This window comes from Tenrec ecaudatus, chromosome 6 (genome assembly GCF_050624435.1).
Source record: "Tenrec ecaudatus isolate mTenEca1 chromosome 6, mTenEca1.hap1, whole genome shotgun sequence".
NCBI classification, from domain to species: Eukaryota; Metazoa; Chordata; class Mammalia; order Afrosoricida; family Tenrecidae; genus Tenrec; species Tenrec ecaudatus.
In genome coordinates this window covers 30461959-30476802 of record NC_134535.1, presented here as the reverse complement: position 1 = coordinate 30476802, position 14844 = coordinate 30461959, and the positions used below count along the sequence as shown (strand labels likewise).

Genomic DNA, 14844 nt, shown 5'->3' with positions numbered 1-14844 from the left:
GAGAGGAAGTTCAGGTTGGGGTTAAGGTTACGTTCTGATGGGTGGCCTGTTGCATTGAGAAGGCTTTTTGTTTGCTTGAAGAGGTTTTTAGGATTAGGTCCTGAGCGATCGCAAATAGGTTCATAAAGACACACAAGTAACGCCACAGGCCCTCTTGCATTATCTACTGGCCTTTTTCTTTAAAAGGGAGTCCTTACGTATGCAAGTGATTCACACGGTTAGCCTAGACTGACCAGAAGGCTAGGAGTTCAAGTCCACCCAGAGGTGCACAGAACATGGCTGTGGCACTTCAGCTCTGATTTACCAGCTATTGAAAGGGCTACACAGGACAATTCCGTTTGGACACACAATGAGTCAGACTCAGCTCAGGAACTGGTTTGGGGGTCCTTAAGGGAACCAAATCACATCAGAGGTGAGCATTAAGCATGATTTTAGACTGTTCCAACAAGTTCACAATCAGCAACCCTCCCCTCCCCCCCCTCCTTGTTAATGTCTGAAATTCCTTTCAGAAGAAGACAGTCTTTCGTTGCTCAGTCAGCCCTAATGAGCTTAAAGACTCAAATATATGCTGAGCATATATCTCACACAAAGCGGCCAAGTTCAGTGTGGGAAGCTGTCGAGAAGCCTTTGGGGGCAGAAGAGCCACCGTGCAGAGGAGTGCATGTGACTTGGGTGGGGAAACGAAAGGAGGAAGTAAAAGTTGAATGCGATTTCTAGGGTTTCCTTCCTGGGGAGTTCACAGTTTGGGGAGGAACTCGTCGGAGTTTAAGGTCCCAGCAGAGGCCTCTGGAGAGGACATAGGCATTCTCCCTCTCCCTCCCGCTGGCATTGCGTCGATGGTGACTCTCAGCCACTCTAGGTGACACGGTGGCATGCCCGATGGGTTTCAAAGGCTGTGACGCTGTACGAGGGGGAACGCTTCACCTTTGTTCTGTAAAGAGGTGCCTGGTTCAAAAGTTAGTAGTCCAACCCATACCCACCACGCTGATAACCCACCACGCCGATAGCCAGTAGGTAGGTGGATCTTTCCTTTGGCCACTCAGGAAGTGAGGTCACATTTAGAAACAGTCCCCATGGAAGTCTTGGCAGTGAGTGGTATCACCAAAGGACCGATTGCTTAGCAGAGAAGATGAAAAACTACACTTGAATTCCAGGCACTGCCTACATTTAAGAGCCAGAGTGAGCGCTGGGACCAAGAAGGATGCGGAAACGGAGCAGTGTTGTCGCTGCCTCCGGAGCCAGGCAGAAGGAGAGTCACCTCCAGGGGCCTGAGTTCATGATGCCTCAGTGAGGCCGAATGCCCTGAAAAGTTAAGAAGAGCCCTTTCGAGCTGGCAGGGAGGAGGCCCTCGATGAATTAATTCTAGGGCCAGTTTGGCAGCATGGTAGGGCAGGACCCGAATGCACTCATCTAAGGAGCAAATGAAAAGCGATCAGAAGCAAAAGCCGCTCCTTTGAAGGTTGGTGGTTAGTCTGTGGACGGTCGATTCAAGGAGAGGATTTGGGAAGGGACTCGGTGGAAGAGCGGGAAAACAGGAAGGGCTCACGGGGTGGAGGGCAGACAGGGGGCGTAGAAGGTTGACTGGGAGACGTGTGAGCAAGGGGCTGTGGGGGCAAAGCTGCGGAGTTCAGGCTGCAGCTGATAGGGGAGCCTCTGAACTTGTGGCGGAGCCGAGCTCCGTGTGGCCAAGGGCCATTTCGATCATCTTTATATCTCAGGGCCCGCAGCAGTGGCTGATACAGAGCAGAAGTTCCTTGCCTGCTAGTTTGTGGGCCTGCACGTGCAGGATAACTCTGTGCACGGACACCTTCGCTCGATGACTTGTTAGTTGCCAACCCACACAGACCGTCTGCACAGCAGGGAAACACTGCGGGCTTATGTGCCGTCCGCCCCCTGGTTTTCCTGTGCTCGAGCCCGAGGATGCAGTCCCGCGTCAGGCCATCTCCTGGAGGGCCTTCCTCTCTCTTTGCTGCCCCCACCCCTCCCGCGTTCCCCAGAAGGATGTCCTCCTCCAGGGCCTGGTCTCTCCTGACAGCGTGACCAGAGCCCATGAGACGAAGTCTTGCCAGCCTCACCTGATTCCACTCTCCACTGAACTTATTTTCGGAAAGTTCAGGAATGGAAATATTTGGCCTATTTTCCAGGCTTCCCAATATCTATCATAATTTCCTGATATTGATAGAAAAAAGCATTTATATACCATAGTAGGACTCACAACTTTTACCGAGTGGGATAGTGGGGATGCATTTGACTGCATCTTAAGGCCAGCAGTTCGAAACCACCAGCTGCCCCTTGGGAGAAATATGAGGTTTTTTACTCCCGTGTACAGTGGTAGTCCCTGACACTCGCGGGGACAGCTCTCCTCTGTCCTAGAGGACTGCTTCGAGTCCACATGGACTTGATGGTACGGAGTTTGGTTCTGGTGTGGCAGAATGCATCAGAACCTTAGTTTTCTTTATTGTGACCTTGTTGCTAAGAATGATCTTTACTTTTGATTTGAGCTCATTGAGCAGTCCCGAGTGTACAAGAGTAACAATTCCACAAAGTTTTGTGGCTGTCTTGGGACCATTAGGAGCAAATCAGTCAAAAACACAAAGTTCATGTGCTAAATCATTTTATATTTACACCTATAACGTTATTTACTCCCCTTTGCAGATTATTTCCAGACATTTTGGCTGAGACGTCATCAATCCTTTTATACCTATTCCTTAGGAATATTTTTGTAGTAAGTGACATTAAGATCAAAGAAGAAAACCTCTTCTGTGATAACATTAAAGGCAATGAGATGTTCCCCTCTCAACAAGTAAGGAAATGAAACTGCCTGAAAATATGCCAGTTTTTCTTTGTTTTCTGATGTGTCAGCCTCATGTCCATGCTAATGTTCATGTTTTTATGTTTTCACTTCAGTTTCCTTAATTTGAAATGCTTGATGTCTAAAGTAAAAGCAATTTTAATTTTGGTACTCTTGAAAATGCTATCATCTTGCTTTCATCTGATTTCTCCAGTTGTCCCAGTATAAAAAGACAAATCTGTGTGGTTATTATCATATTTAGATTTTTTTCAAGAACGGAATCCTGCTCCCTTTGCTGTTTTGCAAGTGGCCTACAAAGGGATGTGCCTGGAGCATGCGTCTTCTGGCTGTGACAGAGCCGTGTGCCAGTCCTTCTGGTGACGCTCCTAGCAGCAGACTTCCCACGTGCCCTCCCTCCTAGCCACAGACTCCCAGGCCTCGGCATGTTTCTGCAACCTCGGATTCTGACTTTTCATTTAGTCATTCTTCTACTTGTTTGTTCATGATTATTTCACTCTCTTAATCCCCTTATTTGCCTGAAATCTGAAGGCTTTTTGTCACCTGCTTTCTTCCAGTTGCTCCCCCCTACCCAATCCATCTACCTGCTCATAAATTACACGCATTGCTGCAGAGTTGGCCAATTTCCAGTGTTATGAAGAGGGAAACACATGGTGCTTGGCTGCAAATAATTTCATATCACGCACAGCTTAAGAGCTAACAAAATCACCCTGCTCCTTCTATACAACATTCCATTTCCTCCTCCTGCAGATCCAATCTGAACATGAACACAATCTTTAAGAATTTCCGTACGTTACAGTACCATTCTAGTAATAACTGGCTATGTGGAAATTCTGATGACTACTCAGATAGTGTCCTTTGTATATAATCTCATATGTACTTATAGACAAGCAGTGAAATCCTTCTCTGGAAAAGGGAAAGGAGGAATAAAAGAGGATCTTTATTCCTTTACGTGATAGCTAATCTCAAAACTTTCGATTTGGTTGCAATTTTTATTTAAGTAGCAAAAGTATCAGTCGCAGAGTACAGTAGAAGGTTTATTTACTCTATTGGAAAGATTCAATTTTCTTACATACCAAAGTAGAGATAATATTAGGGAAATGTTATACTTTAATTTTTATTTGTTGCAATTTATGTTTTTGAAAACTAGATTCCCCCCCCATAACATTAAAATATATTAAAATTTCCTATCAATGAAACAAAAAAGAGTTTGTTTTCTTTTCAGTTACTAGTGATTTGTGACATTTGCATTGTTTTATAAAATCCCCTGAAGATTATGTTACCCACTCCTAGCATTATTATTAGATCCTCTTCCAAATCTAGCTTTACTTCTGCCCGTCTTCCGGTTGTTATTAAACTACATACATTGTGTTCCCTAGCTCTTCTGAGAGACATAAATATTTCAGTGTGAGTAACATGCCTATTCCTTTACAGGTTGCTAGACTAATTGAATGTGAAAGAGTACTAGTGGCCTTGGACCTTAGCACCTTTCTAAGTGATTCCAGTTTTGCCCTTCAAGCTGTGACTCAGTGTTATGGCCTCCTTGCTCCTATCATCTATCACAATATTGTTTTGGTACCTGCTGTACAGGTAAGAGCACTCCTCCCACCCCGATGATCAAAGTACTTTTAGAAAGGCAACTCAGACATGCATTTTGGACAAGTAAAGCAATGTATCTCTTGCAAGGTGTAAATGGAAAGAATAAAGGTGCTATGAAATTTCAGGAGTTTACTGAAAAAATATTTTGATATTGTAAATTAGCAGCCTGGGCAAACATAAATAAGGACATACAATGGGTTTATTTGAAAACAGTCATCTCCACTACAGTCCAAACTTAAATATTGGGAGTCCGCATTACTAGGTTTTCTTTTTTATAATAGTTCAATCATATTAATAATTGTATAATTATTGTCACAATTTTAGAACATTTACTTATTTCTTGTATACATTGTCCTCAGCTCCCCATCTCCCCCTCCCTTCCTTGCCACACCCTCCAGGAAGTCATCCATGCAGTGACTGTCTCTATAGCTCTATCTCCGGCATCTCAGAGACCCAAACCGCAGACAACAAAATACAAAAAAACAAAACAAAACAGAAAAACCCCACTGCATTCCACATGATAGCAGCTATTCACATCCCTGGTCTGTGGTCCGAGGGGATTCACTGGGGGCTCAATTCATGTGTGGACCATGAGAATGGATTTTGGGTTCACCATAGAAGCTCTGATACTATTCCCTCCTTTGGGCTTGGATTTTATCATTCACAACCTGGCCCAATCAATCACACAGGCTGGTGTACTTCTTCCATGCGGCCCCAGTTGACGCCTCACTCAGATGACTGCTTGGCTGAAGACAAGCCTTTGATCCCAGGGGGTATTCTTTCTAATAGCTGGGCACCACCTAGTTTCTTCGCCACATTTTGTGATAGCACTGGTATCTGCAGTGATCTCTTAATGAGGGTGAGCATTAAACAGGGCCATGTAATAAGAAACTAATTATTCCGAGAGTTGGGTTAGAAATAAGTATGAGCCCCTAAGCCATGCAAATATCTATTATTTATATTTGTCTTTGGTTCACTTTAGAGACATCCTGATCCTTTATGTTAGAGAACATTATCAATCATCCTCCTGGTCATAAGCCAATTCTATTGATAGTGCCATCAATTTAGTCAGTGTTGTAGAATTTACAACACCATTGAGAAAGGACAGTCTACAACTCTAGACCAACTATGAACCTCAACGCATGGATTGTTGACTTGTACAGATTAGACATTTAAGTGATTGGACACTTGCAACAACATTCATTCACAGTGGCAACACCATGCCTAAAGCAAGGAGAACATTAACATAGTAAGCATGTGATAGCCTCAGGCCACCATTCATTGGGCACCTACAAGGCTAGAGCTCTGCACTGATGTCGAATGAGCCCCTGGTCTGTTGCCTAGGGATAGCACTCTTCTGCGTCTGAAACACAGGGCGCTTCCGCCTTCAAAGCGAGGCCTCTGGATGAGTTTGAGGCAAAGCCCACGTCACTTAGTGGGGTTTCCACACCAGTGCATTGCTGTCTTAAAAGTCATTTCAAGGTTCTTGTTCTTACATTAGAAACAGCAGTAGACATCCAAACATATAGCAAGACCATCATCTGCAGGAAAAAACAGTGTATTAAAAAAGCCAAAACAGGACCCCCCCCCCCACACACACACACAACTCCTCCACCACAACCAAGGAGCAGAACAAAATAATGAAAAACACTCTGCATCCTGGTGATGGATGAATTGGAATTTAAGGGAAAAGAAGTAGGTGAGGCCTGCTGAAGGGTTATATCCGTGGTCTGTGCTTGAAAGAACTCTTGTATTATCTCTGTTTCCATGAGCGATGAAGCTGGATATTGCGTAGATGAATCTTCTGCCCAGTGTCTCACCAGGTTGAAATCATGGTGTTGACTGGGCTGAAATCTCATTTCTTCCAAGCTAATTGGTTATTGAAAAACTCCAGTCCTTGTGGTTGGACCGACATAATATGTTAATGCCATCAACAGCTTCTATAGGATTCTGGTGGGTCTGTTTTCCTAGAAAGACTTGGCAAGTGGAAAGTCAATGGAACAAACGACAGCCCCTGTGGCCGAGGCTGCTCTCAGGGCAAAGTTAATGTGTATCCTCTCTTTCTCTTGCTCATTCTGATTTCCTTTGCACGCAGCTAGCATGCCTGCTGGTTAAGATGCCCATCTGTGAGCGGGCATCTTAGGCAATCATCTCGGAGGTGTTGGAACCTCTTGTTTTCTGTTCTCTCCGGCCACAGCTTTTGCCCATGCTCTACTAGTCAACATTAGATTGGGAAGGACCTTGGCTTTGGGTATAAGGGAACCTCTTGGTCCCTGGACCTATCTATTCTACCTGCAGGGGAGACTGGAGCCCATCTTCTTTGACGTAGAGTGTTCACTGTGCCTTGCAGGAGTGGTGGCTCCTACTCGCTGGGCTTCATCTCCATGCTGGTGCTCCCACGGCCCCTGTTGCAGCTCAGTATGCAGAAGGGGGTTTGCTGCAGCGTTCTTGGTGGTGGCCAAAAAGAGAGAGGGAAAGTCCAGCCACAGAGGAACAGCCAGCACCACTCCAGCTACAAAATTGTGCAGTGCATGGCTGAATAAATGATGGTTTATTTGCATAAAAATATAGCCATTTAAAACAATAGGATAGAGCTACACCTGTACACATGGAAACCTGTTTCACAAGACATGGTTGAAGGAGAAACGTGCGGTTCAGAAACATATGCATAAATCCCATTTTGTAACATAATAAACCTCTTTCTACTTGGATATGTATTTCTGAAGATGTATATAATCCTATAAGCCTGGAGAAAACTACAAAGTACTGTGTTGCCAACCTGAGTTTAAAATAAGGTCTGTCAGGGGAGTGATATAGGTGAGGAAGTAAGAAAGGCATTAAAAATACTAGTATGTGAACTGTGATACTAGTAACAATATTGTTGGAATGGTAGTTTAAAGCAATTAAACTGCCTGAAAATGACCAACACCCATTTGTCTCTTGTGATAATCTGATTATGAATAGATTGCTGAAATTCCATCTATACTTTTCTGACAGTAATATTGCTCAGAACTGTGCATGGTATTGAATGGTAAATTTAATAAATTTAATTGTATAGCTCTTGATCAAATGTAGGAACATATCCTATGAAGCAAAGCACATAGGAGATAAATGCCAATATTAATTGATTTCCCGGGCTATGAATACTGGGTTTTAACTTTAGAGGAAACTGTTATTTCCAGCACCTGACACCACAGTGCAGTATTTAATACACTGCCTCCTCCTCGGTATGGATTTTCAGCGTCTTCTCAAGCTTGGATGTCATCTTGAGAACCGTGTGTCTACATAGCATTCTCACGGGGGGATCCTGCCCCACATCCGGATGGGTCCTAAAGGACGATTGTGTAATTGAAGGGAAGAAATTAAGAGACTGACAAAGATCTGGGGTTCTCACCTCCATGGTGTCAGGGACCAGGTTCGAGTAGGAGAGAGAGAATGCATTCTTGATATCAGCTTATATGGTGTCCGGGCCTGCAAGCCCCCTACATAAGGAACACAGTGGGCAGTACCTTAACCCTAGAGGTCCCTGAGTTCACTGGGGAAGTAACCTAACATCAGTGCTGGGGCAGGTAAGGGGGGGTGACTGTCCCTGAGCAGGGAGAGCAGTAGCAACATGTCTGCTCCTGTACATAAAGCTCCCAGCCAGATAGCAATCAGTCATGTGCTTGTGAGAGGGAACTTTAAGGTAGCATTATTATGGGAGGATATTGTGAGGATTAATTTTAGTTATGAGAAAGTGAGTGGGACTCATCTGTAACTCACAGGTGTGAAGGGTTCCCCCCACCCAGAACCCTGGATTCCCTGACTTTTAAATATGAGAATCACGAACTTGTCCGCATACACTCTCTTCCTGTTCTGACTTTGTCTTTTATGACATTTGTAAAACTGTGCTGTTTAATTGTCCTTTGTGTCCTTATTTTTTATCTTCTTTCTATTTTAAATGTTACTTTAGATGGAGGACTCCTTTGAAAGTTGAATATATTAAATTGATCTCAGACCGTTTTAATAATAATAATTAATGATAGTGGCCTTTGACGTTCTAAACCCTGCAGGATTTGAATAACGTCCTTTCAAATAAGAAATGATATTTTACACCAGAAATCCTTATTTCTACTTTTCAGATCTTGATAAAGTGTGTAGTGGTGTTGCAAGGACTCCCGACCATTGGCTTCTCAAGGAAACATACTTTCAGCTTGGAGAGTGTACAGCACATGATAGCTTGTTGCATCTTCTACACCACAAAGGTATTTACCTCAGACTTGATCTCCTTCACTCTCACCTGTCCACACCCCTTCGTGGCCCATCTAGCTGATTCCTACTCCCAGAGAAGCTTGATTTTGTATCACAACATTTAAGAGCAGGTGTGATTCAGATAGTTTAGCTTCCTTCAACCCTAGTAATTAAAACCCTTAATAACCATAGAATGCTTTTCAGATCAAAGGAAATATAAAGTATACATATTACAGACTAATAATGCGTTAAAGATTTCTAGATGATATTGTCATGTTTTTTCCCCAGATAACATGATTGAAATAACTACTGTATATTTTTGTAGGGATTATATATGGCCACTGTGGTGGTGCAATGGGTTAAGCATTGGGCTGATTAACTACGAGGCTGGCAGTTCAAGTCCACCAGCAGTTCCTTGGGAGAAAGATGAGACTGTCTGCTTTCATAACGATTTACAGTCTCAGAGACCCAAAGGAGCAGTTGTACTCTGTCTTATATGGCTGCTATGAGTCAGAATCCACTTAGTGGCAGTGGTTTTGGCTATCGTCACACAGGACAATTTTTTTTAAAACCCTTAAACATCAAGTTCATATTTGTTATGCTGCTCTTAACGTGGGTGTCATCTTGTGAGGTTGTGATAGTAATGAGAATTGTAGGTAGAACCAGAGTATCCTAACCTTGGAGTTGCTTTTGGACAGTGGGGCTCAGAAGAAATCAAACGACTGAGTGCAGGGCTATGATGGAAAGGTCAGTCAGTAAAGGAGAGATGGGCGAATCCCTTGCTCTCAGAATGTGAAAGTGATGCTAGGCCCAAAGCGGGTAGACTAGGCATAGAACCCAAGGGTGGTTTTCCAATCGGAACACAGAGCTCTGCACCAAATGGAAGGCGAATAGTCAAGGTCTGGTGAAAGTGCAGTCAAGGTGTACACAAAGTGTGTTTTGAACCCCTATAGGATCAGAGTGCATATGAACCGGAACCTAACCCTCTGCCACCAAGTATGTCCCAACTCAGGGGGAACCCCGGGGACAAAGGAGAACTTGTCCAAAGGGTTTCCCAGGCTCTGACTCTTTACCAAAACAGACTGCCACGTCTTTCTTCAAAGGAACGACTGGTGCAATTGAACCCCAGAACTTTTGATTAGCCACGTACTTTTAACCACTACTGCCTCTTTGTGTGCATGTTTCTGTTGTTAGGTGCCAACGAGTTGGTTCAGCCTCATAGTGACCCAATCTATGTGCAACAGAAGGAAACATTGTCTAGTCTTGGGCCATCTTCACAATTGTTTTTATGTGAGCTCAGTATTACTACCACGGTGTCAACCCACCTGTCGAGGGCCTTCCTCCTCTTCACTCCTCTCCTCCTGCCTGAGCTTAGTGTCCTTCTCCAGGGGCTGGTCTCTCCATCCTGCCTCTAAGGAACAGTCTGCTATGTTAGTTCTTTTGATAGTCTATGGTACTTTCAATATTTTCATCAACATTTCTCTCTCTGTCTCTGTCTCTCTTTCTTTCTCTCTCTCTATATATATCACTCAAATATATATATTTGAGACACTTGGAGTTCAGATCATATAAGAGCAACTGAGGGTGGTTGCTTCCAAACCACAGTGGACACAATAGCCAGTTAGGTTCTGGAGTTTCCAGAAATCAGGCATAAGCGATTACAGCAGTGGTTCTCCACCTACAGCTCCTCATGTGGTGGTGACCCCACATGTGGCGGACCCACCTGGAGATGGATAGAGGAGCGGTGTCTCTGTTCTTAAGACCATCAGCAAGATGGTCTTATGCATCCCATGTGAAAGGGTCATTCAGCCCCCAGGCTGAGAACCGCTGGGTTAGATAGAGGCTTTGGTGAAGGGCCTCATGATGGGTTTAGGACTGGTAGCAAGTCAGACCCATCAGGTCTGGACAACAAGGGAGTACTGGGGAATAACCTGGCTATGGAGAGGATGGCCACTGAGAGACTGACCATTCATGTCTGAGTTTCACCACTGAAGGAAGGTAAGGAGGCACAAGTTAGTAAGGAAGGTTGACCTTGATGCTGAACTTGCTTCTTTTTTTTTTAAAGGAAGGAGGATGAAATCTGAGCTCCTGGATTGCTTTCTTTTTTTAACACAAGAGTGAAGTACTATATTAATATCATCATTTTATCATTCCTAAATCAATAAACTTTTGTTTAAAAAATGTAAATATAAGTTAGAGTGGAGAGAAGGAATTCTATGACAATATTTCTGCCCTTAAGGAGTTTATAATCTAGTTAGGGAAACAGAACATAAACTAATATTTCATTTTTATTTCTCATTTATTCAACAAATGCTTATTGATTACCTATTTTGTGCTCACTACTGTTATGGGCACTTGGCATAAGCACAAAAGTCTTCTTTACTGTAGAAGTGTGTCTATAAAAGTGTGTAGGAAACCAAGAATATACAATGTGGACACTCAGATTTCTATCTTGGGTGATGGGTGGAAGGTACTCAGACACAGGGATGCAGGAAGCTCATCCAGGGCTGGGGCAGTTGGTGAAGGCTCTATCTAGGAGATGAGACATATGAGATACTCCACATGTTAAAAATTCAGATGCCTGTTGGGGCCAAGGGGTTGCAATGATCTGTGCATTGGTTGGATGTAAAATAAAGTTTTTTTGGATCCTGAGATGAAATGGAAAGTTACCTGTAGGCATTCAGAGAGATGCCCCTCTACCTATAGGTATTTAAATTCATTGCAAAATAAAGGTCTGCTTCATCAAAAGCTGTTTAGACAGATCCATTCGTTCAACCAATGTGAAGTCAGTACCTACTGTCTGACAAATACTATTCTCGCCCTAAGAATTACTTTCCTGACCCCCAGGGCTTATGGTCTAGCTAGGAGGAGACCGACAACAAACACAGGCATATAATTTCATGAAGCTATAAATGTTATAAACAAAAACCAGTTAGTAGCAGTTAAGATGTATGGAACGAAGAATCAAACTTTAACCAAATGATTTGGTCTTTGATCTTGGTTCCTGAGAGAGAATCTCTAGAGCAGTGGGTCTCCATCTTCCTCATGCTGCGACCCTTTCATATGGTGCCTCATGTGATGGGGACCCCCAGCCATAACATCATTTCATTGCTTCTTCATCACTGTCATTTTGCTACTGTGATGAATCAGGCAAGCCCTGTGAAAGGGTTGTTCCACCCCCAAAGGGGTTGCGACCCACAGGTTGAGAAGTGCTGCTCCAGAGTCTTGCAATTTCCCTAAGATTGACGTGTCTTTGAGAAGGGTTTCTGATCACACCTGTGGGTTTATGCTAAATGCCACCACCTGACTCATCAGACTCATCAACACCACTGAGTGTGATCAGCCTGCTTCAGGGAGGGGCGGAACATGTCTGTCCTGCGGACTCTGAGTCAGAATCGCCTGGACAGTACTGAGTGGAGTATGTAAGAGTGAAACCTCGGGATGGGCATTCCCAGGACTTTGTGCTTAGTGAAAACTGCATGTGTGTGGGAGGGGAGCATGTCCTTTGGGACATGAACATTTAACATCAGAACCCTCCCAAGCCTTGTCATTTGTGTCTCTTCATTTGTACCCTTTCTTCCTATAATAAAACTGTAGTTTTAGTCATAAGTGTAGTAGCACTTTTAAGTTCTGTGAGTCTTTCTAGTGAATTGTTGAACCCAATTGAGCAGCGGGAGCCAGCGGGTCGGAAGTGATGGGGGCAATGGGGGGGGGCGCCTCTGGGGTCCTGAGAGACCTGACTTAGCACTGTGTGGAGAGGGTTAGAGCAGTGTTTCCCAAAGTGGCCAATTCCTGACCCCTTCGCCCCACATGGTGGGTGCTGGGTGGTCAAGGAGGCTGTAAAAGCTGATACCTACACTTTATCCTAGAGGACGGGCTCTCGTCCAAAATGTTTTCATTTCCAGGGGGCACTGAGTAATTAGTTTTCTGAAAAGGGGTGGGAGGCCAAATAAGCGTGGGCATCCACGGATTAGAGGATGCACTGCATTTGCAACTGATGTTCGAACAAAAGGGGAACAGAGGACAGCTGACGTGATCATGAATTGATTTGGATTCATCAATAACTTTGTGTCAGAGAACTGAGATTTGCTCTTTTCCCACACCAGTGAAGAGAGAATTATGGGGGTGGGGTTGGAGGGTGTTGGGCCTACTCGACACAGGATGATCGCCATAGCAAGAGAAGGTAGACCTGAGACAGACGGACATGGTGGAGGGAATGGTGTGAGCATACTCAGTGATGTGCAGCTAGTTTAGCCCACCAACGAGTCAAACCCCAAACCTAATTCACTGCCAGAGTTGATTTTGACACACACTTAGTGGGCCTACAGGGCAGGGTAGAAACCCACTGAGTAAACAAATTGGATTGCAAAATTAAAAGAGGATGATTATGGTATATCTGATACTTCCACCTAGGATAGAATTACATAAAGATGGGAAATATAGAGGGCAGATTAAAACTGTAACAAGAAAATAATAGATGTATGTAGGGAAAAATAAGCAAATAGAGACTAGTCCTAGGCACATGTTACTGAAGAGCTTGAATACCAAGGATAAAGATAAGTCGTAAAGTTTTAAGGTTAAAAAAAACCAGGTTATTTACAATGGAAGTAGAATAAATTAGCTTCAAACTTTTTGTCAGCAGAATTAATTGTTCAAAGATGAACACCATTCATAGAATCCTGAGGGAAAAGACTGACGTCCAATAACCAGAAAAGATAGCATTCATCTGTCAAGGCAAAATAAACATTTCCGGAAGTGCAAGCATTCACAGAGTATTCTTCCCATGTCCTTATCTGAGCAAACACTCGGGGAAAGACTATGTGAAATGACAATTGATTCGGAACAGAAATCCCAAGACAGGGAAAGACAAAAGGAGAGAAATCATGGAGGCAATGCATCTTGCAGTATATGTGTTAATAAAATTAAATTGAAATAATGATGCCACTGGGATTTTGTAATATAAATGCTAAGCAGGAATTCTTGAAATAGAAGAGACATCCTTGAAATAAAAACATATTAGTAACTTAGAAGTCAGACTTCCAACCTGCATGGGGTGGAGGAAGGTGTCAGCAGGCAGACATTCTTTATATATGTGTGTGATATGTATTACAAAACACACAAAGTATGAAATTATTATTTTCTTTTGAGAGACTTCTACTCTGCACACAAGGGGTCTCCATGAATCAGAACTGGCTCTGTAACAACTAACAATAACCAAAAGTGCTTCCCAGTGACTCTGGAGAACATGCAGCCAGGATTGGAGTTTAAATGACAGTAGGGCTTCTAAAGTGGCAGAAGAAAATTAACAGAGAATGTGTAAATTCAGAAAAAAATAATCAGCAGGATATAGATATAATACTTGAGATGAGAGGAATAAAATCAAGTGTACCAACTATTTTACTAAGTGTGAATGGACTTAAAAACCTAGATTGCCTATGTGTTAAAATATCAAATCCCTCCTGAAACAAAGTGACAAATAAAAATGAAAATAGAAATGAAATAGTGAAAAATAAAATGAAATAGAAATGGCAATTTAAAAAAGTGTTATTGGCATATCAGGATCATATAATTTAAGAATGTAATCATATTAAGAGTTGTGTAATCATCAACACAATCAGTTTCAGAACTTTTTCTTCTTTCTCGCAGTCATTGTTGTTAGCCCTCTATCTCTCCCCTCCCCGGCACACCTCCCTGCCTCGCCATGCCCCCAGGTAGTTACTAAGCTAGTTATATTTTAGATTTACCTAGCCTGGATTTCATATACAGAAGATCATACAAAACACAAACAAGTAGTAAATAAACAAAAACAACAAAATAAGCATCAATGTAAAAGAAAGCAGAAAATACTGAAAACTGAACAACTTTAAAATGGGTGAAAAAGGAGATCAAACAATAAGGTCTTACATTTTAACCTAACTACATCGGCCATAATCGACTATACAATGCTCTCCGTCTGATAGCAAGGATTTACATCCCTGGTTTGTGCTCAGAAGAGATTCCCTGAAGGCTTCATCCACATGGATGTTCTGTAAATGGACTTTGGACTTCCACTTTCATCCATAACCTATAGCAAACCAGGCATTCAGAATTCAAGCTCTGATACTGTCTCTTCCTTTGGATTTTATTATTTACAATCCTTAGATCACATAGGCTGCTGTGCTTCTCCTATGTGCACTTAGATTGTGTCTCACATCACTGCGTGTTTG

At 43.0% G+C, this 14844-nt stretch overlaps 1 protein-coding gene across 1 annotated transcript in view; it reads left to right on the top strand.

Annotated features, from left to right (window-relative positions):
• The window catches only part of CFAP54 (cilia and flagella associated protein 54), a 355855-nt gene that overhangs the window by 119788 nt on the left and 221223 nt on the right, over nt 1-14844 (top strand). The window contains exons 24-26 of the mRNA XM_075553212.1: nt 2656-2803; nt 4244-4399; nt 8530-8652. Of these exons, the coding sequence (XP_075409327.1) occupies nt 2656-2803; nt 4244-4399; nt 8530-8652 (427 nt within the window). The remainder of the gene's footprint in view (nt 1-2655; nt 2804-4243; nt 4400-8529; nt 8653-14844) is intronic.